At 40.9% G+C, this 24647-nt stretch overlaps 1 protein-coding gene across 1 annotated transcript; it reads right to left on the reverse strand.

Annotated features, from left to right (window-relative positions):
- On the reverse strand, window positions 1-23606 carry ctnnbip1 (catenin, beta interacting protein 1). The gene is made up of 4 exons (XM_023427660.2): window positions 23483-23606; window positions 14294-14408; window positions 12450-12540; window positions 1-3330 (listed from the first exon to the last, which is right to left on the reverse strand). Exons 2-4 carry the CDS (start codon window positions 14387-14389, stop codon window positions 3272-3274), a joined length of 246 nt encoding a protein of 81 aa, XP_023283428.1. The 5' UTR covers window positions 14390-14408; window positions 23483-23606; the 3' UTR covers window positions 1-3271.
- Window positions 23607-24647: the final 1041 nt, after the last annotated feature.

Here is a 24647-nt window from a genome sequence, read left to right on the forward strand (position 1 = left end):
TTTTCACTGTTTAAAATTTCTTTAATGGTTCAGTTGGTATAGGATTTGGAAGCATTAAGTCAAGACATGGTCAGCAGCCATACAAAACAAAACCAACTAATCAATGAGAGGAAAATAAAGTACAAAGGGAAAAAAAAAACCCTAAAAGAAAAAAAAAAAGAAAAAGAAAAAGAAAAGGACAATTAGGCAACGTCAGGTCATCACAGTAAAAAGATATATCAACCCTAGTCAAACTCAACAGCATGCTGACAATCAAAACTGGTAGCAAGTTCAGTGATGGTCACACACACTTCCAACACACACACATTCACACACATTCTCACACACACGCACTCACACACACACACACGCGCGCGCACACACACACACACACACACACAACTTGAATGAAGGCTGTAGAACAACCCTGATAGGTAAAATGTACAGTAAGACACCTTTTAGAGAAAAACAAAAACAAACAAAAAAACAAAACAATGCATAGACAAATAAAGAATGCTTTAAAATAAAAGTAAACATAAAAAGACAAATTTCTTTGTCATAGGCGGACAGCGTGACGGGTCTGTTGGCCGTTTACATTGCGATGATTGTTGAGGACATTCAAATAAAAATTATTGCCAACAAGACATAATGGATAACACCCATACAAAAAATGATTTTTTTTTTTTTTTTCTGAAACATTTTAAAAGAGCTAGTAGCTTCCACAAATGTCAAGAATGTACAAACAATGGTCATTGTGGCAAGGCTTCAAAGATCCTCAGCTCCACTTGAATGAACATTATAAACCACGAGGCAGACATGCTTGGCTTTTAAACGTTTAAACAATTATTTTAAGTTATACAAGTTAACAAACTGTATTTAAAACACATTAAATATTGAGCATGTCACTAGAAAAACATGTTGGCTGTTAACAAATATCCATTTGAGTTATTCCAGTTGAGTCAATAAACACAGAAGATATTTTTTTTGAAATCACCAAAGGAATAAAAACATGGTGACAAAGTTGTCTTTTCTCCATTGAACCAAACATAGAATCTCTGCGCTAAATATTAAAAGGATTTTTTTTGCAAATATCCAATTAATAATAGTGCAAGAGATACAGTACAGTCAGAGATAGCACACAGCTCTTATGTTTGGCTTCACATGTTTAGTTCCAGGTAGTTAGAAATTAGAGTTTGTATGATTTTAGTGTGAACAAAGAGCCACTGCTGAGCTGATGATACTGAAGAGTGACTCGTGTTAGGCTTTAACTATCTACTGGTTCTCCATCTTTAATGATGCGTTGGAGCAACAGGGAGTCAATTCAGTAAACAATAAATTACAACTACAACTTGTCTCTTATCAATTTTCTTAATCAATATGTTAATTTTATCTTACAGATAAAAAAAAACAACAAAAATACAATTGACACAATCAAATCATTATTGTATTTTCCCCAACTATCTGTACAATAAAAAAAAAGGTTTTACATGTCACAATAACCCAAAACAGTGGTATTTGTTTGGGGAGAATGTGTACACTTGTGTTTCATGTGAGTATGTCTGCTAGTGTCTTTAATTCTTAACACTTTCCTCATGGGGAAAGCATTGCTGCACTCTCAACAGCCTATGGTTCAAAATAAAGCAGCAGAGGAAAACGAGTGGGGCCTCATTTGTAACAATTGAGTACGCTCAAAAAAATACCCTCACCTTAACGCAGAAATCCCATCGAGAATGTCACAAGCCTCATTATCCTGCCCTGTTAACTCCCATAATTAAACATGAATGATTAATGACAGGCCTGTTGTGAGTGCTAATACACACATCAGTCAGTTTGTCATTCAAGTCAGACTACAAATTTCAACGAGAAATATTACACCGTGTAAAAATGTTGCAGATCTTGAGCCGCATCGACTAAGTGTTTTGTTTTTCTCACAGCTGCAGTGAGCCGTGCAGGATCTGAAAGCCAAATTATTCTGAAAGGAAGATATCAGTTGGTAAAGCAAAAACAGGCAGGGGTGAGAGGTCGGAGTTCACCGGAGCTCACTTCACTTCACCTCATAAGTGTGTCTGGTTTGTACAACTGATGCGAGTGGAAAAACAGGCTTTGATTCGATGTTAAGTGAAATGCATTGTCGGGAGGATTTTATTGTACATTTTACTTTGACGTTCCCCTATTAGAGATTTATCGGTAGAAAACATTTAACATGATTTATAGAACACTATAATGGAGTTGTACGCCGCTATAAGGACATTTTTAAGTTTTAATTGATGTACAGTATTTGTTAAGAATTATAACCTCCTATAAGGTCAGCTGCAGTTTACTATATTGTCATTCATTATCTGTTTATACGGCAGCCAATTATCATCCATTTATCCATCCGTCAGGAGGAGTTAAAGCGGTGACAAATGCATTAACAAACCTCAGAGCTGCTTACAAATACATTATAGTGTGTTATAAACCATTTATTAAATGTTTGTTAATTCTAAATCAAGGGACATAAAGTAAAGTGTTTATGAATTTATTTTACAGACTTGCCTTCAGCATGCAGGTTCCAGCAAACGTTTGGCCGCTCTCCAGAAACAGCTGTATCTCTAAATCCCAACATCTGCGTGGGAGATGGTGAACGCATCTTTCACACTTGTTCTTTATGCACACAAACTGTTTAGAAATGAGGCCCCTGGTGTGACAGAATACAGAAGCCTTTATAACACGACAGCTAAATCAAAAACAATTTCAGCCCCGTTAGGGGAAGCAGAAATAATTAAAATCTCTCCCCTAACACGATCAGTCATCACACTCACTGCTTGACCACAACTATATTTCTCTTTGCTTCAATCAGCTGCTGACTGGTCGATTCCTCCAGTGACCACAGCAGATAAAACACGTAACACTGCCTAAAGTCTCAACACAGACAAGATAATACAAAACAAAACCAACCCTCCCCCATCAAAAAAACAAAAACAAAACTACATTTGATATTCATCCACACAATCTGTGAGTGTTTTCACTGACTGCCTTGTTGCCAAGGCTTCAGCCCACAGTGACCCACTTGAGTGCATCTCAGGTAATGGTGTGCCAGCTTGTGTGAGGAGGAGTCGGGGTGGAAAAGGCTGGGGGAGAGTGAGGCGGCCACCTCCTGGTGTCTCTTCCCCACCTCTTCTGTCCCATCCTGGTGCCCCCTCCTCTCCTGAGCTCATCAGTGTCGTGTTTGTGGAGTTTGGGATGCTGTGGATCACGTGCAGGGCGGTATGGGGGTGGGGTGGGATGCAGTGGGGTGGGATGGGGCCCAGGGTCACTGTCGCCGATCCTCCGTCTCTGACCGTGAGAACGCCATCACCACGTCCTCAGCACCTGAGAACCAACAGCAGATTGTCAGATAAACCTCCTGAATCAATTACAATTAAAAACGCAGATTACGACTACACTGATGTTTGTATGACATGCTCTTCTGCCACAGCTGAAAACATCATACATTACTGAACACAGAGGAGAATCTGTAATTCACTGTATCTGTTGCAGCTGTTGGGAATGAGGGTTTATTAAGGACAAGTAAAAGTTACTTCCAGGTTCTTCTAACGGAAAAACTGTTTCAAAACATAAACCAACATCCAGAAATGTATCCCCTCTTACTGATAGACTATTTAAAGTGTCAAAAAAGAAAAAATCCAGACATAAAGTAGAAATCAACTGACAACTTGACTTAAATTCCAGCTGATTTGCTGCATCTGGAAGTATGACGTGTAAATGTCGAGCTCAGAAAAATGATATTTACTTTTCTGACTAAGTGGAAATGTGTCATCTGTTTGCTTCATATCGATACTGGGTGCGAGCTGCAGTGGGCAGTTTTGTGTCCACACTGATTAAAGTCTAAATGTAAGAGTACCTGCTGACCAATACACTTACAGAAACACGCAAAAGACATTATATACATCAAGATATATCCACGTGTACAATTCCCTCCTGTACTGAAATGTAGGAGCAATCAACTGCGATCGGACACACACACACACACACACACACACACATTTGGTCTCGATCGTGTGGCTTCAGAACAGGACTCTGTCTTGACGCATTGTGTGAGTGGAGTCATGTTTTCTACAGGTCCTTGGATCCTGTCGGTATCCTGAAAATCCTGTCAGCTGTGACTGTAAAGCTGAGAGGGAATATGCAGCCATGAAAATCCTTTTGGTGCATGCAGGTAATTTCAAATATTGCCATGTTCACCTGCTGCAAAGCCACTGCCTAACATCCCCGCACCCTGACAGCAGATACTGTGGCACATTGAGCGGCCCCGGTGACAGCAGCATCTACTCCGCCATGACAACAACGCCCATTCAATCTCCTCTGCTGCTGCAGCTCTGGCCGTCTGTGGGTAAACCATACTAGATTTCAGCTTTTCATATTGACCTCGCTAAAATGTGGAAAAGAATCAATAGGCACAAAGAAGAGAGGCTGAAATGATTTAAAGTACACACAGTCTGATTTCTTTCCATTCTTTTTATGCCTCTTTCTCTTTTACCCAGTTAACAAGGACCAAATGATAATTACAGCCTCATCTCGGTTGAGTCAACTAAATGATCCTGCCAGCTACACAATAGGACTTAGTCAGCTGGCTTTTGTTTAATAAGCAATCATTCATTAGTCTGTTGCCAACTGTGTTTAATCAGATCGTTTGGGCCTGCCCACACCTGCTGGGACAGTCTCTCCCTGATAAATGAATATACACTTTCAACTTCTATTAGAGTAAGGGCAAATAAAATTACACAATGTTCTTTCAGCGACTCATATATCCAACTGTTCTTTCATATAGGCCAAATGTTTTTGGCAAGAACTCGTTTTAATTTGAGCAATTCACCCTCCAAAAGAGAGAGAGAGAGAGGGGGAGAGAGAGAGAGAGAGAGAGAGAGAGAGAGAGAGAGAGAGAGAGAGAGAGAGAGGGGGAGGGATAAAAAGTCTTCAGCCAGATGAAGTAGGAAAGTATTAAAATCCCTCTTGCACTGTCATGCTCGGCAGCCTGGTGAAATGCATTTGCTGCTTGGTAATGGAAGCAAATTGACTGTGGAATATATAAGAACATAAAGTACATACAGCAACATTTCTAGTCTCCTCTAACCCTTAATTAAAAAAAAGCGTCTCTTAAAGTTGAGCAGGCCAAATGAAAACTGGGTGCTGACACCAACAGTGAGCTTGATCACATAGTGAGATAAAAACATCTGACAAGCTACAATCACATAAATATCATTAACACCAAGTTCCACACCTTTGCAGACGGTCGAGAAGAATTCCTGTCGGCACCTCGTGCCTGTCTGCTATAAAAAGACTTTCTTCTGTGCAGCCCCAAGTGCTTGTTAGATTTAATTATTGTGGAGATATGAAAGTAGGCCAGGGACTATGAGCTTCCACATGTATTTGGCACAAGGGGCGGACCCTCCTCATCAGACAACACAGACCCTCGAAACTGAATTTTTTTGTCTTTATCTCTAGTGTGAAGATAATTAGCATGTTTCTATGCTGCATTCAGGTCATCGTGAGATTGGTAAAATCAAGACTTCTGGGGGAGGTCTCTTTTAAAATGAACTTTCAAGTTCCCCTTCCCGTGGGAGCTCGCTGGCCGACCAAATAAGGTTTTGGCAAAGATAAAGCCAGTCGGCAAAAGCAGCACCAGGAGAGGAAACTACAGACAGAGTGATGAAGGAAAATATTGACAGACACATGCTGTTAGACTTCAATTCATAACATAAACCTCATCTGCATGGTGACAGTATGTTGGGATAATCATGCTTGAACAAGAGACAATTATGTAATAGCACACAATAGGAAATTTGACCTGATTTACACTACTGCTGAATAGCACTGCTGTTCGAGAAGATGTTTTGGCACAAGACCTTGTAAAAACAGCCATTTGTCTGTATAAATGTCAGTCTGAATGATTTTGTGGCTGTGTGAAGGAGTTCACCCTTGTGTAATGGGCAGTTCAGAGGACGGACATGTCAGACATTGCGCAACTTGAGCCCAATGACCAGCAGAATCGCTCTCAAAATACACCCACAGAGCTGAGAGAATGGCTGGGCTATATCTGTTTTACTTGAGTGTGTTGCCTGAGAGTCATGTTCGGACCTCGCCCTGCCACAAACACACACATGGTTATACAATACACACACAAATACACACACATACACACATGTAAGCTCTAGCCAACACGATGGAAACGTGAGGTCCCTCAAAGCTGTTGCCTAGCGACAGATAAAAATCAGACTGCATCAGTGGATGGCAGGCTGCTGCTCCTGCTGCTGCCTATGAGCAAACAGCTTCTGGTTTGTTTCAATGCAGCTCAGCGTCTGGCTGCTCCCCGGCCCCTCCCTCCACTGTGCACTGATCCCCCACCTCACCCTGCACGGTGGAGCTAAACAGAGCAGCTCCGGACGGTGGATTACATAAATAACAGCAACAACAGCTATGTCATCCAATTTGTCCTCCATAAATACTTTGAACGAAAGAAAAGCCCCCTCATTCATAACAGAAATAGTCTTTCCAGAAGAAGAACATGGAGGAAAGAGGGTAAGTATTTCAACACAGAGTAAAAGTCAAGAAATCAGGGAGAAACATGAAACATGTCTCAGGCTGAAATACTAGAACTATTTGATTGGCTGAGTGACAGAAAATCTTGGTCATTGAAAAATTCATGAAAAAGTCATTTATCAAGCAAAAATTCCTGGTTCCTGCTTCTCAAAAGTGAGAATTTGCTGCTTTTATTTAATTGTAAATTGAATATTGTTGGCTATGTTCTCTTGGTCAGAAAAACTTTACCTTGGGATCTGGTACTTTACCTGATGCTTTTCTGACATTTTATGTACAAAGCAATGAATCAATTAACCAAAAAACCAATCAAAAGCAAACAAAAGTCTCTCGTCACACACTGAGAGACTATAGATCAATATGTGGTTGAGAAAAGGTAGAAAAAAAAAAACCCACACAACGTTCCACTGAAACCTCTCAGGATGTGAAAGCTGTGAAATGAACCCAAAGGCAGCTTGTTTGAAGTTAAAGTCCCTCATCACTGAATGAGAAGAAAAGCAGCCATGATGATTCCAGTGTTGCAGTGATGAAGCTCTGAGTTATTAGTCAGAGCAGCAACAGCATGTGAGGTCACAATCTGTCCAGGGTCAGCTGAGAGGATAAAGACACAGGACCACCCCCTCCAAACACACACACACACAGACACACACACACACACACACACACACACACACACACACACACACACACACAAACACACACAAACAGAGAAAACGACAGCAGGGGCCGGTTTAAGAAGCCCGATACACAACAGGGGTGTGTGTGGTCCAGCTCAATATGTTGACATCAACAAACACAGCGGGTCTACTTTAACACAGCAAGTGCCATTAATGAATGATTAGCTATTTCAGGGTAACATAACTGCACTCTATGAGCAAATTATTCAAATATAAAGTCCTTTCTCTTATCTTATTCTTCAGTTGAGTCAGTTAAAAGAAAATGAAATGAATTAAATTTATGGTTACTATTACTTCTCTTCCTTCTTTCTTTCTGATTATCCTGGGCTCACATGAATATTATACAGGGATTTAAGTTCAGACCTCTGCACCGCTTACTAATGCTTGATTATTGTTTTGATGACATTTTACATTACACTACCATTAGAACCAGGCTCATTAAAAGTTTAGAAGAGAGACTGAGAATTGGAGTGTGTCTGTCTTTTCCACTGGATGCAGAAAGGCAGTCAGCCACATGTCTATCATAGCATTACAAAATATGAGAAAAGTTGATAAAAACAAAACAAATTCTAATGAACTATACAGGATATGAAATGCAAATTAGGTAATAATGCAGCAGATTTTTAGGGAGCAGGTTCAGAATGCAAAATGAGTTTGGTTAAACTTTTAGTTTCTGTTTCCAATTGAGCAGAGAATAGCAGAAAGAGAAAATGGCTGATCCAGCACATCTGAGTTGGAAACAACTGTTGTAAAACTACCGTATAACATCTGTCTACACAACCTCAAACCTACTGACACATCTGAAACAGAGAGGAGAAAATCAGACCTCTGTCTTTCAGCAAGTTGAGTCAGGTAGATGTGGTGGTTCATAAATCTGAGTGTCTGGCTCTGATTCATGCTGCAGTGAAGAGCAGGATAAAGTAAGAATCAATACCACTCTGCCCCAGCTGAGTCGCCAAACAAAGGCGGGTCCGTGCGCTGTGTCACTGTGCTTTCTGTTGAAAAGGCAGGTTTAAGGATTGCATGATACTGGGACTGTATCACAGACAAGAAACAAGATTGTATATTGATTGCTCAGGGCTGTTGTAATATCTGAAATGAGAAAGGCCATATTTTTGTAAGCATGGATGGGACTGACAGAGAGAGATTGGAATATCACACTCTGACTGTGTAATTAGCACTCCAGCTTGCCTCCAGGCCCCCTAATGACACCTGCTCCAATCTACCGAAGCAGCACGTCGCAACAACACCAAAGCCCACAGGGAAGCTCCGCTTTCCTGGGACAACTGGGGTTGCTATGGCAACCCTTCCTCGTCTCTCCTCTTTTGTTGAGGCCTCAGACGTCCTTCTGGGAGGAGTAAACTTTCTCCGTCAAATCAGACAGGATAACAAGTTCTGAGACGATTGGCTTTATGTGAAGCTCTGACAAACTCTATTGTTTTAAGTGACATGATGTCAGTTAGAGAAAGCCGTGAATGGAAGAGTTAAAGGAAGGAGAATAACAGCCTGCTTGTTAAGACAAAACCAATATATTCCCCATAGTATGCTGTAACTACTGTGCTGCAGAAAACTCTGCACCAGAGTGACACAGTTATTATTCAGTATACCCCAAAAAGGAGCAATTTACTCTGAAACAAAGCCATCCAAAAACCCAGGCCTCACTTAATGAGTTCACACTTCATTTCCAATCATAATAACAGCGTTTAAACATAGCATGTTTAGTCCTGCTCGCCCACAAACCTCTGCTTCTCTGTGCCGCCAAAATTCAGCTACATCAAGGTATTCACAAAGCTGAGTGGAGGAAAAGAAAAGAAAAAGAAAAACATTCACAGCTCCACCGCCTTTGGCAGAGAATTCCTCTTTGGCCTGATTAAAATTGCAAAACTAAATTCTGTATTTGCATGTATGGTAATCAGCCAATTAAAACTATCTGAAATGCAAATTCAGTGACCCGTAGACTTAAAAGAAATATGAGTGGCAACCCCCGAGTTGGTTTTCACTTGTTCCTTACAAGGAAAAAAACAAGAGAACATTTGACAGCTAAGGAGAGTTTGAGAGAAAGATTCAAGGTCTTATCGGATGTGATGATGGATGACAATGTTTCTGGACAGATTAGACTGCAACACCTACAAATTTGTTTTCTTATCAGAATATGTTAAGCTGCAACAACAGCAATGATGTAATCCATTTGTAACATCAGCTTCTCGCACCTACACTCCTATTTAACATTTCTTGAATGCAGTCTGGCCTTGACTGAGAATAATCAATATCTGAGTGTGTCTCCACTACGCCATTGTGCCCTCAACGCCCTCTAAGTAGCCACCATTCGATCGATGACGCCATGTCTGACACACGACACTATCGCTCCACGCAGAGACCCCTTGAGGACACTGGTATCAAGGCATCCTGCATCAGCATGTTCAAACTATGTTCAGCTTCACATCGCAGGGGGTGGATACTGTGGCTGAATCGGTTTAGTTTCTTACTCCCAACCGGAGAGATAACTCTCTCTAAGACAATGATAGGAACTTTTATGCTGTTGCTGGCTGGACCACATCATATACTTGTTTGCTATCTCAGTCTGAATGTGTGCTGAAGGTTACATCCGTGGCAAAAACTGGAGCATCAAAATGTGCTTTGCAGCTTTGGAAAAAATAGCTTCAAAAAAAGTATATAAGTCAGCTGTGCAGCCATGTCTGCTGCAGATACTGACCCAATCGGTATGAGTTCTGAAGGTAGAGCTGCTGGGACGGGTATACCAATAATACAAGATCAGACACAGACACAGACAAACAACTCTGCCTGGAACACTGCTGACCAGTCACAGAAGGTGTCCGCGTGGCTACTGGGACAGGCCGTGGTCCTACTGCATATAGCAGGATGCGGGAAAAGGTCTGCTGTCATTGTAATGAAGTGAGCACAGGGTGAAGCACAGAGAGTGCAACCTGATTTATCTCCACACCCGTCTGGCACAGACATGCAAGATTTAACCAGTACAATTAACAGATTGAACTTCAATTCAATTGTGTGAATGCCCCCCCCCCCCGCCTCATCTTCATGAATAGATTTCCCACAGTATCATTTATTCTATTCTATTCTTTTATATTCGATTCGTAAAACAAAATTACCTTGTATTATGTCACACTGGTAATTTGTTGTTTGAAGTCTGTGCCTCTGTAAAATGACACTTTTAAGAGGCACAATGACTATGCACGTTGCCAGGCAATAAAACGTTTCCTTTCATCTATCGTTTTTACCATATTACCAAGTCTAAATGAGATCAAATAGCGGGCTTCCCTCCTCATGTAACTGAACCTCTTCACACCACCTCAAAGGATCCCAAATGTGCTGATACTTACAAACTGCTGTCCTTCAGTGCAGTGTTGAATATTTAAAAGTGATTAACTCTCAGCTATCTCCACAATGCCTAATCACAGTACTTTAGACAAGATGCAGGCCACAAATAATTTATTGCCACACCGAAGAGCTGGCAGGCTGCCGGATGACACTAAATGTGTCTGTTTCTGTGATGTATAATGTATACTCGGAGCACCTTTAACTAGTCATATTCCTCCATAATTAATGAGGCTCTTCGTAGCTGTATTGACGCAGCAAAGACGTGGAGTACTGTATCTACTAAAGGGCATGAAGAAACAGAACGAGGCCAGGCAGCACAAACTGACAGCCAGTCTGCAGTTGTTCAGAAAACATCCTTCCTAAATGAATGATTTAAGAAAATCAGTACTGATCTCACATTTGGGCACAGTACTTTTTAAGATGTGACGCTGTCCGTCCTGTCTGATGCAATGCTTTATATTCTGCCTCTCTCTGAAGAAACACATTTTAATAATGAAATGTGTCTCTGATGCAATGATCCACATTAAAATTTTGATGATGCATCCCATACTGCAGAATGAGCCTGAATTTAACAAAATATGACAATGTAGTTTAATAGCCTGCAGGCTAAAAAAGAAAACACAAGAGAAGGACAAAAAGACAAAGTCACTGCGCCTGTTACTTGCCTCCTTAATACCTTATATAATCATAAACCTAATCCTTCTTCATCACAGAAAATCACATATTTATCTTTTTTTCAAACACTGATTGTTTCCTTGTAGCGAAAGGACACAGATATGGAGACAAAACACTTCACTAAAGGTAAAGTGTCGCAGCCAATCTTCCAGACTTAAAGCTCCCTTGAGAGGCCAATATCATATAGGACAAAGCAAAACCTGAGCCCCAGCAGGTTTTACCACAGTAGGACAGCAGGGCTCCTACATGACCCTCATGTTTGGACTGCAACTGGAAAGCAGCTGCTAGTCTACTTACAGAAAGAAATGAACAAAATAATTACAATTTGCTGCTACTCCATCAGGTAACTGCAGTGCCTCTCCACATGTACTACTTTTTAAAAAAATCTAGCACCCTCTTGTGGTTTAAAGGTATGGAAACTGTTCAGGAGCTAAACAAAGCTCAACAGCGCTCTCCAGTGCCCCGAAGAAGCATGAGCAGCATATGCAAGGTCATATTATTAAGCAAACCAAGTCTCACAACAACACGCACGGGTTAAGGTTACGGTTAGTGATATGCTTTCACAAATAAACACCGCAATTTTTTAAACGTGGTTCTCTATTTAGGCCACTTGTGAGAAGCAGTAGTGAAACTAGCAATGTACTCATGCTGGAGATGAGTCACTTGGTTCCAGTCAGCCACACTGTTTGCTGTGTGAGTAATCTCACAGTGCTGGTGGGCCGCTGAGTCGGCCTCAGAGCTCAGTCAGGGAATCCGTTAGGCCGGCTGGGGTACAGATTCTAGAGGAGCGATGTGTGCGGAGGGATTTTCCCTTGTTTTCAGTCTTGGCACAGTAGCACCTCTGCAACGTGTGAGCACGGTGTTTGTTTTAAATGTGTTTCGTGTTAACCGCCTGTCATAAACACAGACTGTTCATACTTGTTAAAACCAAAACATAAAAATTAGAACTACAGATATATTAAAACTAATAGTGCAACTATTGACCTGCATTGAAAATGTAACTTCATCACATTTGACAATGAAACAAAATTCAGAAAATTCCAAACTAATGAATAATTAGAAATAATTAAAGCTATAACAACACTAGCTGGATGACTGAATGTGTGTGTGTGTGTGTGTGTGTGTGTGTGTGTGTGTGCGCGTGACTGGCCTTTGAATGTGTCAGCGAGTGTGTCACAGCCTTACCCTGGTCTATGTTGTGCTGTGGTAGCTGGCTCATCTGACTGTGGACCACACCTGCGTAATTTCGGAGAAAAGCCTCTTCACTCGGCGTAAGCTGAAGAGGAGTACACAAAATACAATTTCAAGTTATAACACAAGCTCATCTAAAAGGAGAAGTCAAGCATTCTTTTCTAATGCCAATAATACTATTAAAACTATAATCATTCTCCAGGAAGCAGGGATGTAACATTGTGGAGTTTTTACATGAATTCATTTGAAGAAATAATGTATTTCTTTTTCATCGGTAGTGTTAACCCCCCCAAATCCAAATTATACATACTGACTGTGCACTGACTTGCACTATTGTATTCTTGTTTACAATGTACACAAACTGATTTTAATTTCATATAGACATTGAATGTTGTTGTTCATTGTTGTATATATTTATAGAGGAATCTCTTATTTCCACCTACTTGCACGTACACAATAGTTAAATGTGCTGTTTTTATCCGGCTCTGCTGTTCTTGGTTTTGGCTGTATACTCGGCCAGTAAAGCTGATTCTGATCACAAAGTTGGTCTTTCACTCGCTGAAAATCTTTTAATGTTGTCTCTTGGTGACTAGTGTTTCAATTCTGTGGTTAATAACTCTTTGAAGCACTTGTTTGTTGTTGATAGGAAACTCTACAAAAATGCAATTTAGAGCAACAAACCTAAGAGAATAACACTTGGGGTTATGAGTTGATAGTTGATAACGATGTTAGCTTTCAGCCATGTAATGGGAATTTCTAATCATGGTATCAGAAGATATATTAATTAAGAGATTTGGCCTATAATTTATCATATAACTAAATTAATGCACACCCTCGAGCTTATGTCCACACAGACTGAGCATTTACAGTATCAAAGTTAAACATATGATCCGTGAATGACGGCTCCATTTCAGGGTTGTCATTTCAGCCAGCGACGGAGGATTTTTCTGCCTGAAATGAGTTAGCCATAGTCATTAAACTATTCCTGAGAGTTGCCCAAGTCACAAAATTAAGCTCTTATCTGTTTGTCTGGTTAGTGTGCTGTCATACCACTCCCACAGGCTGAGTGTAAAGGGGAGGGGGCTGTTTGAAAGATGAAGACCTTGCATGAACAAGTCTTTGCCTTTGAATCTGCTTGATACTGTATCATCTGCAGCCTCATGATAACCATTCAGAATGCCGTCAGGTTTTTGTCCTCCAGAGCGCTGCCTCTGGAGACTTCCTCCAATTCAATGTCAAAAGTGGCATCTAGACAAGAATCACTACCTGAATTCCTGTCACTACCTGAGCAGAACAGAAAACATATCTGTGGATCTACTCTATGTGCTGCCTGATGTAGACGCACTGAATCTGATGGAAATACTTGCTGAGTGATGAAAGTGTTTATCCTCTCCAGAAATTATGAAAACATCAGTTTTCACACAACCAAAGTTTGATTTTTAGCATAGCTTCAGTATGTCCTCTGTCATCATCTCTTCAACAGAAGAGATGTGCTACTCGTAATTTACTGTGAATCTATGCTGAAGTTCTTGACATGAAATAATTTGCTCTAAGACTCAAAGTCTATAGAGTTTCTCTCTCAGCTACTGCAAGCACCTATCTTAACGACACATTTTGGCATGGTGATGATGGTTTCTGGTGTCGATGGCCAAGGTGGAAAGGCTGATTAGGGGCAGATTTAATAAGATGAAGATGACGACTTGTGACTTTGCTCGTCAAACAAAACACATTGTGTGCAGTAGCTGGACAATAAGAGTTTTTTTTGAATTTTGAATTTTATTTTTAATCTGTAAAATGTGAATACCCAACTACAAAATGCCACACCACACTGTACTTACATTTGATCCCATTTTCTTAAGCATGAGCAGGACCCGCACTTTCTGTTGGATGTACATGTCTTCAGGAGACTTCCCCGGGGCCTCCTCGCGGTTCATCCCCCCTGCTCCTGTGGCTCTGAACACACAAACAAATCCAGATTACACAAGACCTGTGAAAAATCACAGCTACGCAAACACTCACTCACAGAGTTATTAGAGGTTAAAAATACTCAGTCACACAACCTGACTAGTCATTAGATGACCGAATGAAATTTTTCTATTGTGAACACTAACCCCTGCAGCCTGGAACATTGGTAGTTAAGACTGTTTCAACCAGGTAGCTACATCGTGAGTTAACTTGTTTTTTTTTTCCTTTTTATTTCGTGTGTTTTGTATTACATGACTTCTGTACTGAATACAGCGCCGACAGAACCTTACATAGTGTTCTTGGCAGTGCTCTTTAGCAGATATGAGGTTTAGGCTCTTACAGTCAGCAGCATTGAGCTGACACCCCCTGGAGTATTACTATTACAACAACATAAAAGACAGACTGCATTTCAATTATCAAATGTTTTCTAATCTGACTTCTCAGACGTAGAGCACCAGGCTGGATGTTTTACCATTAGGGTAAATAATACAGATGGTCTGTGTGTGATAAGCACTTCATTCATATAATCCAAACAGTGATGATATTGGAAGTCAGTGGCCTTGTCTCAGTGCAGTCATAGTGCAGTTTTGGCACTTCGCAGCGTGAATGGCTGTCATTAATATTGCATGGCAGTTTTCACACAGATCTCGCCACTGCCTGCTCCTTCCATCTCTTATTCTCCGTCTAACTAATGACCTATTTTCACTGTCAGTCTGCAGAGATGCGAAATATAGGCAAAGGGGGAGAAAAAGGGGGAGGGAAAAGAAGGCGATAAAAGGAGCTGCCAAAGCTAATGCGGATGACGGAAAAGGGATAGGTTCCGCTGTGATAGCGCACACACATCAAGGTCGGCTGCTGTCGCATTAGATCTCTGTTATAACACACCAACAAGATGAGGCGTACAGCACAGCTTGCTATATACAGCCTAAATTTTCTAATTGAAAAATCTAAAACAAACAGCAAAACAAAAACTTAAAGGATAAATCTGGTTTATAGAGAGAATATCAGTATGCAAGTCAGGATTTGTTCTGCCCTAAGAATCTTTCATAAAAAGCCTACGGGAGCCACAGTGACTATGATAGTTCTGGCAATTTATTTTGGCCTCTTATCTATACAAAGGACCACTAATGCATGTTGACAGGCGGTTTGATGTGGGGTTATATTTAATTGAGAAGCTGGCTCGCTGTCCCCCCCGTCACCAGAGCCCAGGGGTGGAGGATGAATGGGGCACCGTTGGCCATTGGCTGGCGTTTGGGTGCCACTGTGAGCGTGTGGATTCATCCAGATCAGAGCAGCTGGAGAGCATGCTTCTGGCTACAGGCCTTATAATTATAGCAACCTTTGGTGGCCGTTTACTGTAAGCAACTAACACTTGACTTTGTCTTCTTGTCTGTTTTCAGTCACACACAGTGATAGCGGGACACTGAATAAAGGGCAGATGAATACATTAGTTATTCACTTCAACCTCCCGAGCGTCAGACATAGTTTAATTGGAGAGCCGCTGAAGACTCAAAGCAAGACAGACATGAAAAGATTGAGAGCGCTTGCTGGTGTCAGTTCAGTAGCTCAGTGCACCTTCAGGGTAGTGGTGGCGGTGTGTGAATGCGTTTGGGTGGGGGGTTGTGAAAGGGTGATGGTGAAGGGGGTTCAGGGTGGGTTGGGGTGGGGGCGGGGGGGGCCCCAGTAGCTTCAGAACAGCAGCAGTGACACGTTTGATCAAGTATCCGAGCTCCTCGCCAGAGAGCTGCGACTCCAGGCACAGAGACCTACCAGCGAGACGACACACAGTATGAAGAATGACAGAAACTCATGAGCACAAATCTGCCAGTCTCAGAAACACGCTGGGAATAAAATGGTCACTGTGTACGAGTGGATAAAGAGTAGAGGATGAAAAGGAAAACTGAAAAACACAATTCTCTAATTGCCAAAAGGTGTCGTCTCGTCTTTGGATTTGTAAAGCCACAAATGATTATAGAACAAACATCCATTAATATTCAGGAATATTTTGAGACTTGACAACTTAAACATTTTCATGTCTGCTACTGCCCATTAATCATCTGTATAAATAGGCCTACTGCTTTCACGACTGATGCATTTCTGATCCTCTGATGTTTTGCTTTTGAAGTTTGAAAAATGGCCATATTTAGTACCATCTATGCTCAGGCTCCTGACTGTTTTGAGGGTTGCAATTGGTATTTTTACCAGCCTGAAAGTTTTATTTTATCTTATCCCACTTTCACAGTGATATCTGCTAAAAGAACAACAAACGCAGTACATGAAATCCCATAGGGAGAGTCTCTGTAGCAAGAAGAAACAATGTGGAATTGTAAATGAGGGTGATCAGGGATGTTCTTTTGTTGTTGTGACATGTTTGTGAAGCCACTAAAAAAAGAGTAAAGGGGAAGCAGTCAGATCCCATCTTTTTGTGGAGTTCACCTAGTCTTCTTCAGGCTAGAGGGGGCAGAAACACTAATTTGTAGATGACTATTTTGGGCTGCACATTAGCTACAGAACTGGAATCATTACAGTTCTCGTACTCAGTGAACTGGATGACAACATGTATACAACAGTGATTAACACTGTGCATATTATTATGTAATGGGTAGTTTCATCCCTGCACTCCTACTGAACCAACTAGGTTTCCAGCCATGTTTATAATTCCAGCAATGCTCCAGATGGTGCCTGCCTCACTGCCACAGACTTAACCTCTAAATAATGCCTTTCAGGGTATCAGTGGTACAACATTTGAAACACACTGGCTGGGTTCAGCTCAAGATGAATTTAAAACCAAGAATCACACGTTTTCAGAGTATTACGGGCCTGCATTTGAAAATGATAAAAAATATGACTGCTGCAACTAACTGTTTTCTTTATCTTTTTTTTTTTTTTTTTTAATGAATTTGCTTCTTGAAGTGTTAAACAATAGTGAAAAAAATCAAAATTTTCCCGGGCTGTTAAGTGAGACTCAGTGTTCTTGTTTTATCTTAGACATAGACCAAAACCTGAATATTTCCTTTGCCATCTTAAACAAACTCTACAAAGTCTAAAACTCAAACATTTTAAATGATGCATTACATATGAGAAGCAGAAACCAGCTCGGGATTTCTGCTTAATAAAATGACAGATGATTAATCAAATCATAATTAATTTTCTATTATCCCCTTACTCAATTAACTGACAAATCGTTTGCACCATAGCTGCAATGATTTGTCCATAAATCAATTAGTGCAATGCAAATTAATTTCATTTCTTCAAACTCTGTTCTGATTTAACTCTTAGAAACACTTAAGACATAAAACATAAACTAGGGCTGCCGATTAATCGACGTATAATAGAGATGGCAATATGGCCAAGTGCAATAACCAAATTGCAGGCGCTGCAATGTTTTGATAAAGGTAAAATGTGTCACAACATTGTTGTGCATTGTTAGCACCATAAGCCTTGTGGTGCTACATAGACGCCTCGGCCTATAAATCATATTCTCTAGAGTCTAGACGTACAGGGACATGTTGGTTTGGTACAAGACCCAACAAAAATCATATCATTATCGTTTTAAATTATTACGCAATATGATTTCTTTTTTAAACCTTGCAGCCTTAACACAAACTCCTCTATTTATTGAGGCCAGTGTCTGAATTACATGTTTGCCACTTCAGCAATGAGCCAAGTCCATCTAGACCACTCACTGAACTACTTTCTGTCCAAGACATGAAAGACTTGTCAAGAAGCAGCGACAAACAAGAAAATTACTAATGACAAAACTGCTAAAAAAAATTTAAAAAAAAAAAAAAAAAAAATCTGTAAATAGCATCTTAGGAAGAAACCTTGCTATGTGTAGCCTACTAGGGTCATTCTGGCATTATTTTGATGTACATGGTCTTCTGTGTAACATTTCTTAAATAATTTCAAGGACAAGAAACAAGGATCCCGTTCGATTCCTTTGTGTGTGCCTGATGTTCGGCTCTAGAGGTGGGCTGGCTCAACACTAATCCCCGGAGGGATGCTCAGCCTCAGACACATGCGGCTAATGTTCCAGACGTAATCAAAGGCTTTCTTTAATGCTGATCTAGGCCTAACCCCCCCCCCTGCCTGTGTTGCGCTCTTGTCAATGTTGTGATGTTGGGCTGAGCTGAGGCCCTCTAGGCAGCCCAGTGAAATCACAACATCACTGACACTGAACTGAGAAAACTTAAAGGAATGACAACAACATGGGGGAAAGATTCAAATTTCCAATCTGCTCACATGGCAGTGGTGTGAGAAATAAGAGATATATATTGCATTAGGACTGCAACCTCATTATCTATCTATCAATCATTCAATCAATCAATCAATCAATCAATCAATCAATCAATCAATCATTTTTTTTAGATTAATCATGAGTAAAATGGCAATAACAAATTCCCGGAGCCCAAGATGGCATCTTAAAATGTCTTATTTTCTTATAGATATTCAATTGACAATGATATACAACAAAGAACAGCAACAAATCATCTCATTTAAGACATTGGAATAAGAGAATGTTTGGCTCCTTTTCGCCATTTTTTCTTAAAAAATTATTGAAACACTTAATCAAATGCAAAAATTGTCGGTCGACTAATCGATTAAAGGTGGTTCATCTTTTATGGTATTTTCATATTTAAATCATGGTAATCAAAAATGTCAGTTGCTCTGTGTAAGTGCTAACAAAAATCTTAAAAATTTGTATTTAGGCATATATGAATGTGTAATATATGTACTTTAATATATGAATTTAGAGTTCAGTTTCTCTGTTGTGTAAAAATCCCAGGATATATATAATTCTTAACAGACAAAACATTTATTTCTAACTTTTGTACAGTTATTTTGTGTTTTGTTTGTCTTACATCATTAAACTACACCAACATGAAAACCAAACATGGAGGAGTTGCTGCTACATTATTTCTTTCACTTAAAAAGGTTTCAACACAAATAAAGAGACAGGTTTCTCTTTGATAACTTCTGTGCTGATGAATAAAATATAACCATCAAAATATGCCCTGTTTCAGAAGGATAGAAGGTGTAAAATCATATTGTGATTTAGAATCACTGTTGTTGTGATTATTTTCAGCGTTTACAACAAGTACTGCAAAATGTCACACAGCTCCTGCGTATGGGATTAGGTTCACATTTGCTGCCTGACAGAGGCTCTGTGCAACATTTCTACAGGACATGTACACGTTCAGTAACGCCACTTTACAACAGAGAGAAGCCTATTCATTGCATGGCCACTGCATTCCAGATCTCTAATGTACATTTGTCTGTATGTGTCTGTTAGTGCCTCTGAAAAACAAAAACACGGCCTCTAAAGACGGTTTCAACACTGTGACCAGGCCACACAGTGCAGTGAGGGTCTGCTGCCAGGGATTACAGTATGCAATGTGATAGGCCCTCACATTTGCTGCGGGTCATGAAGAGCAGAAGCTGCCACAGCGCACCACCGGCCCAGTCCCACATGGCCCAGTCCACTTGTTGAGCTTGTTACTGGCTCTGGCTGCTCACATGATGCAGGACGTCTGATTGTTTCACAAATCAGATTCCTCTAGCGAGCAGGAACAGAGGAAACAGGCCTCTTGAGTTGGCTGACTGTCTTTGAGTGGGCTTTAGCTTTATACAAATGCTGCTAAAAGCCTAAACATCAGTGGACCTAAGAGGTCAACAGCTTCCACAGAGAGGAAAAACTGAGAAGGAAAAATAGCTTGAAGTCAGTCATGAGCTGCTGTAGCATCCCGAGCAAATGTGTGAGAAACTTAAGTAGGGCTACAACCCTGGTGTGGCTGCCAGCCGAGCTGCCAACAACCTGGCCTGGTTCTGTGGAGCAGCTGTGTCACTGCAGGTACACACACACACACACACACACACACACACACACACACACACACACACACACACACACACACACACACACACACACACACACACACGCGCGCACACACACACACACTCACACTCTTCTACCGATGGATAACCATGTCAAGAAACCTGTTAAAGCAACTAGAGATCATACTGAAATTAGGACAAACATTATTCTCATTTATTGTCATATTGCGGTAAAGATTATGTTCTCTGATTTTATAAAAAATACAGATATCAACTAAATGAGTTAAGAGACTTTATTTGACAATTGTTTCTTTTTGGCAGCACACCCAACACTGCAGTTCAGCAAAATAAACAGCAGTTTCATTGGTTATTTTTAGAGCTGCAGTGATTAGTCCATCGAGAAAAAATTTACTGGCAACTATTTTAACCATTTTTTAATGTGAAAATGTCACATATTCTCTGGTTTCAGCTTTTAAAATGTCAGGATCCAATTTATTTGTCACATATGATAACTAAGCTGGGTTTTGGACATCATTGATTGTTTCACTTCATAACATGTTTAAAGGTGTGAACAACCCCTCGCAGATTCTCAGAGGAGAAGATGAGGTCCTCTAACTGTATTTTGCAATTTTTGCTTGTTTTTCTGACAATTAACCCATCGCCTTCAACCCTTATCATAATTTTGACAGTGATTTCAGAACTGCTGCCAACACAACATAACTTACACACATTCAAATGAAAACTATTTGACCAGCCATGACCAGACTGACTCTCTCAGGGTCGAGCCAGCGTGGGGTCTTGAAACAGCATGAGCCAGACGAGCAGACACTGCAGGGCAGAAAGGCTCTGGCTTGGACTTACTGGATGTCTGCATGCTGCCTTTGTGTGGAGCCATCTCCTCACATGTACAGTGCCCACAACAATGGCTACAGTATTTGGGGACAATGGTGATGAACTGGATTGTGAAAACATGATTGATAAGTAGGTCATGTCTTGTTGTCACCACGTGAGGCATGAACTCAAACAATCCTGCTCAACTGTACAGGCTTAGTTCATAGCTGGGTTTCTGGGTGTGCTTAACTGTTCTTTGACTATTTCTGTTTCCACAATAAATTGATGCTAGGACCTAGAGAGACTGAATTACAGCAGGCTGGATATGACATTTCCAAAATATATAACTAACGCCATTTGGAAATTATTCATCAACAGTTAAAAAAAAAAGATTTCCCCATTATTTAAGCTTCTAAATTGGCCTGCAAGAAATATATTGTACATCTGCAATACTGCTACAGTTCAATTAAGAACTGGTATGAAAATAAACAGTTTTTCAGCAAAAACACTTAACAGTAAGATTTAGACAACCTGATTTTCTAAATGGTTCCACAACATGCAATTTGATACAACCGAGTTTTTCACAGACCATGCTATGTAACATAATTAAATATGGTCTATGATCTCAGAACATCTTTTCTCGCTCCTCTGGGTCTCTCAATGGAATTGAAACAGAAGCTGCTGCCTTAAGCTGGTCCCTTGGGGGTGCGGCTGTAAGATTTCAAAAGCGCCAACGTCAAGGCAGGGCATAAAATTCTGATTTGCGAACAGTTATATGATCTCTCTGCTTGGAATGATACAATGCTATGCAAATGCACAGGGTACCACGCACAACAGACAAAGAACTGCACACAGAAAAGATGGCTATGACTTCAAGTTTGATTCTAAAGTTGGAGGCCTCTGTCATTTGGACTAAGGGTGTAAACGACGAATAGATGCAAGCAGCTCTTGTATCATAGTGTCAGGCCACGATGCCTGGTTAATGCTGACAAGCTGAAAGGTGCTTGTGCCAAACGCAGAGCAAGAGGTTATGAGATGAACCAGCCCTTCCTCCCAAACACTGCTCACAGGCAGCTGATGAGGTCCCCTCGGGGCTCGAGGGAGTTGAGCAGCCGCTGAAGAGCACCTGCCCTGAATGTGAGGAGGCGAGGAGGGGAGAGAGGCGAGGCCAGCGGTCTTAATCTCTCTCCAAAATCCAGCCAGCTAGGGGAATGTGCAAACTAAGGCAGGCTTGACATACTGTGGGTCCATGACCAACTCTGCTATTTGCCAGGAGGATTCAGTGTGCTCGCCTGTGGCCAAGCTCTGACACCCACTGACTGCAGCACTCATCAATGCCCTGCTGCCGGCAGGATGCCAGCTTCACCACTCAAAGGGTTGTCAGCTATCTGACATGTGGGGGTAAGCAGACACTGTAAAAGGCAGGGTGGCACAATGCATCTATGGGTGGCATGATCCAAAAATAGAGATTCAATGATAGAGTTATGTGAAAAGCAAACGTGAACATGAAAACTAATTTGAAAGAAAGTGATCAGATGTTGACCAGCTTGCGTGGTTGGAGCAGCATTGTAAATGTTCTCTTAGCATTGCCTTGGCTGACTGGTGGGTGTTTGGTGAGTGGGACAAATAGGTCTGTAATTAGTATTTTCATGCAGGCTTGAATCAAGTACGTGTGGTCTGCTGAATCTCTTGTCAGCAGGAAAACAGAAAACTGTTCTGAGGTCGTTATTTCAGACACGTTACGTACAGTAACATCATGATGGTGGGTACAAGTAAAACAAACTGTTAAGGTTAACGCTGGCGACAATCTGCCTAACGCTCACTAACGTTAGCTGAGTAACTGATCGATTTTATTAGTTTTCTTCAAAGACAAACTCTGAATGAAAAATACATATAACACAGCAAACAAAAAACCCAAACCGCAAACACACTAGACTGAAAGTAAAAAAAGCAGATGGACACACATGACTGTGAATGGTCCTTGTTATCATGTTGCGGGACGCAGACTGTTCAAACTGTAGCAGCGCTCTTGCTAGCAAGCAACGAGCCTTCAGCGCAATCTCGATATGGATCTGAAATAATATCCGCCATGGAAAAATGCGTAGACACTACTCTTAATGACTAACAAATCGTCTTCATTTTAACCTGGACAAACATTTCATTTAGTCTGTACTAAACCCACGCGACCCTTGGCAAAGCAGTCAGTGCTAAATAGCCAAGCTAGCTCGCTAGCATGCCCGAGACAAAAGCCTGAATGAAGTTCCTATGGGTGCAAACACCATCCAGGTACCGCCGCTGTGCCAGAAGTGTAAACGCTGGGATTCAAACACACCTATCGTTTCTAAAAACCCCTGACAATATGCACCACGTCAAGAAAACGAGACGTGTGAGCTTACCCCTCCTGGTCCAGCTTTTCTTTCTTCTGTGCTCTGTTTGAATGGTGTGTTGTTGTAGGAGGGCGTCCTGTTCCGGGGTCACATCCCTCCAGTCGGCACAGCTACGGCGGACTGACTCAACGCAGCGAGGGTCCTGCTGGTTGATCAGTACTGCTGCCGGCCACCGGGGGCGCCATCGGCACAGCCAACGCTGCACATATCAGGGATCAAGGGTCAGCAACTAGGCTTAACCAGGGGCCTGTTTTTTCAGCCTGTGTCGATGTCAATGTACAGACAATGTATGATTTCTTGTTTTATTTGTTAAAGTATTTTATTTTATTCATGAATAGAACAGATTTATAGAACTTGCTGTTCTAATGGAAGAGCAGTATGACAGAATGGAACTTCAAGGGGCCCCAGGGCAGAAAATGGCTGTTGGGCTCCTATTAACCACCAGTGTACATGGTCGTTTCATTATTTCTCTAGGGAACCACTTGGCCATCAGTTGTACAGGTGGTTTTTTGAATAGATGATTCACAGAAAATTGACTGGCAACAATTTTTTTTAATTTGATCAGTCATTTTATAAGCAGAAAAGGCTAAAATAAATTAATTGGCACCAGCTTCTCAAATGTGAATATTTGCACGTTTTCCCTGTTTTCTATTATAATAAATTCAACATATATGGGTTTTAGGCTATTGGTCAAACAAAAGTTAATATGTTGTTTCCATAATTTTCATAACATTTTATACAATGAACAATCAATTGATTAATAAAAAAAAGAGATACTGATGAAGAAAATAATTGTTGGTTTCACTACTTTCCTTATTTATCTTGTTTTCTGTGTGTCAATTACTTGACACACAGAAAATATGGAAGCAATTTGATAAAACACAATGTTAAAACAAATTAGTAAAATATAAACTAGATTTTCACACAGGCCCCCCCTACAACACCAGAGTACAAGATAGAGGATGATGTGTGAGAGTTGATACTGTACCGCAGGGGTACAAATTTCTAACAAAATTATGTAGACCCAAATAATATAGAGCAGACCTGGGGTTTTTGGGCCCCTGAAGGTTTGGGCCCCCTGGGTGTGTGTTCGCTTTGGTTATCCAGCCTTGAAGGGCAGATGTCATTGTGTGAGGACTGACAGAGTTACAGCAGCTTATGTTGCTACTTGTTG

This window comes from Seriola lalandi, unplaced genomic scaffold (genome assembly GCF_002814215.2).
Source record: "Seriola lalandi dorsalis isolate HSWRI2012SDOR001 ecotype SW California unplaced genomic scaffold, Sedor1 jcf7180002054861, whole genome shotgun sequence".
Lineage (NCBI taxonomy): Eukaryota > Metazoa > Chordata > Actinopteri > Carangiformes > Carangidae > Seriola > Seriola lalandi.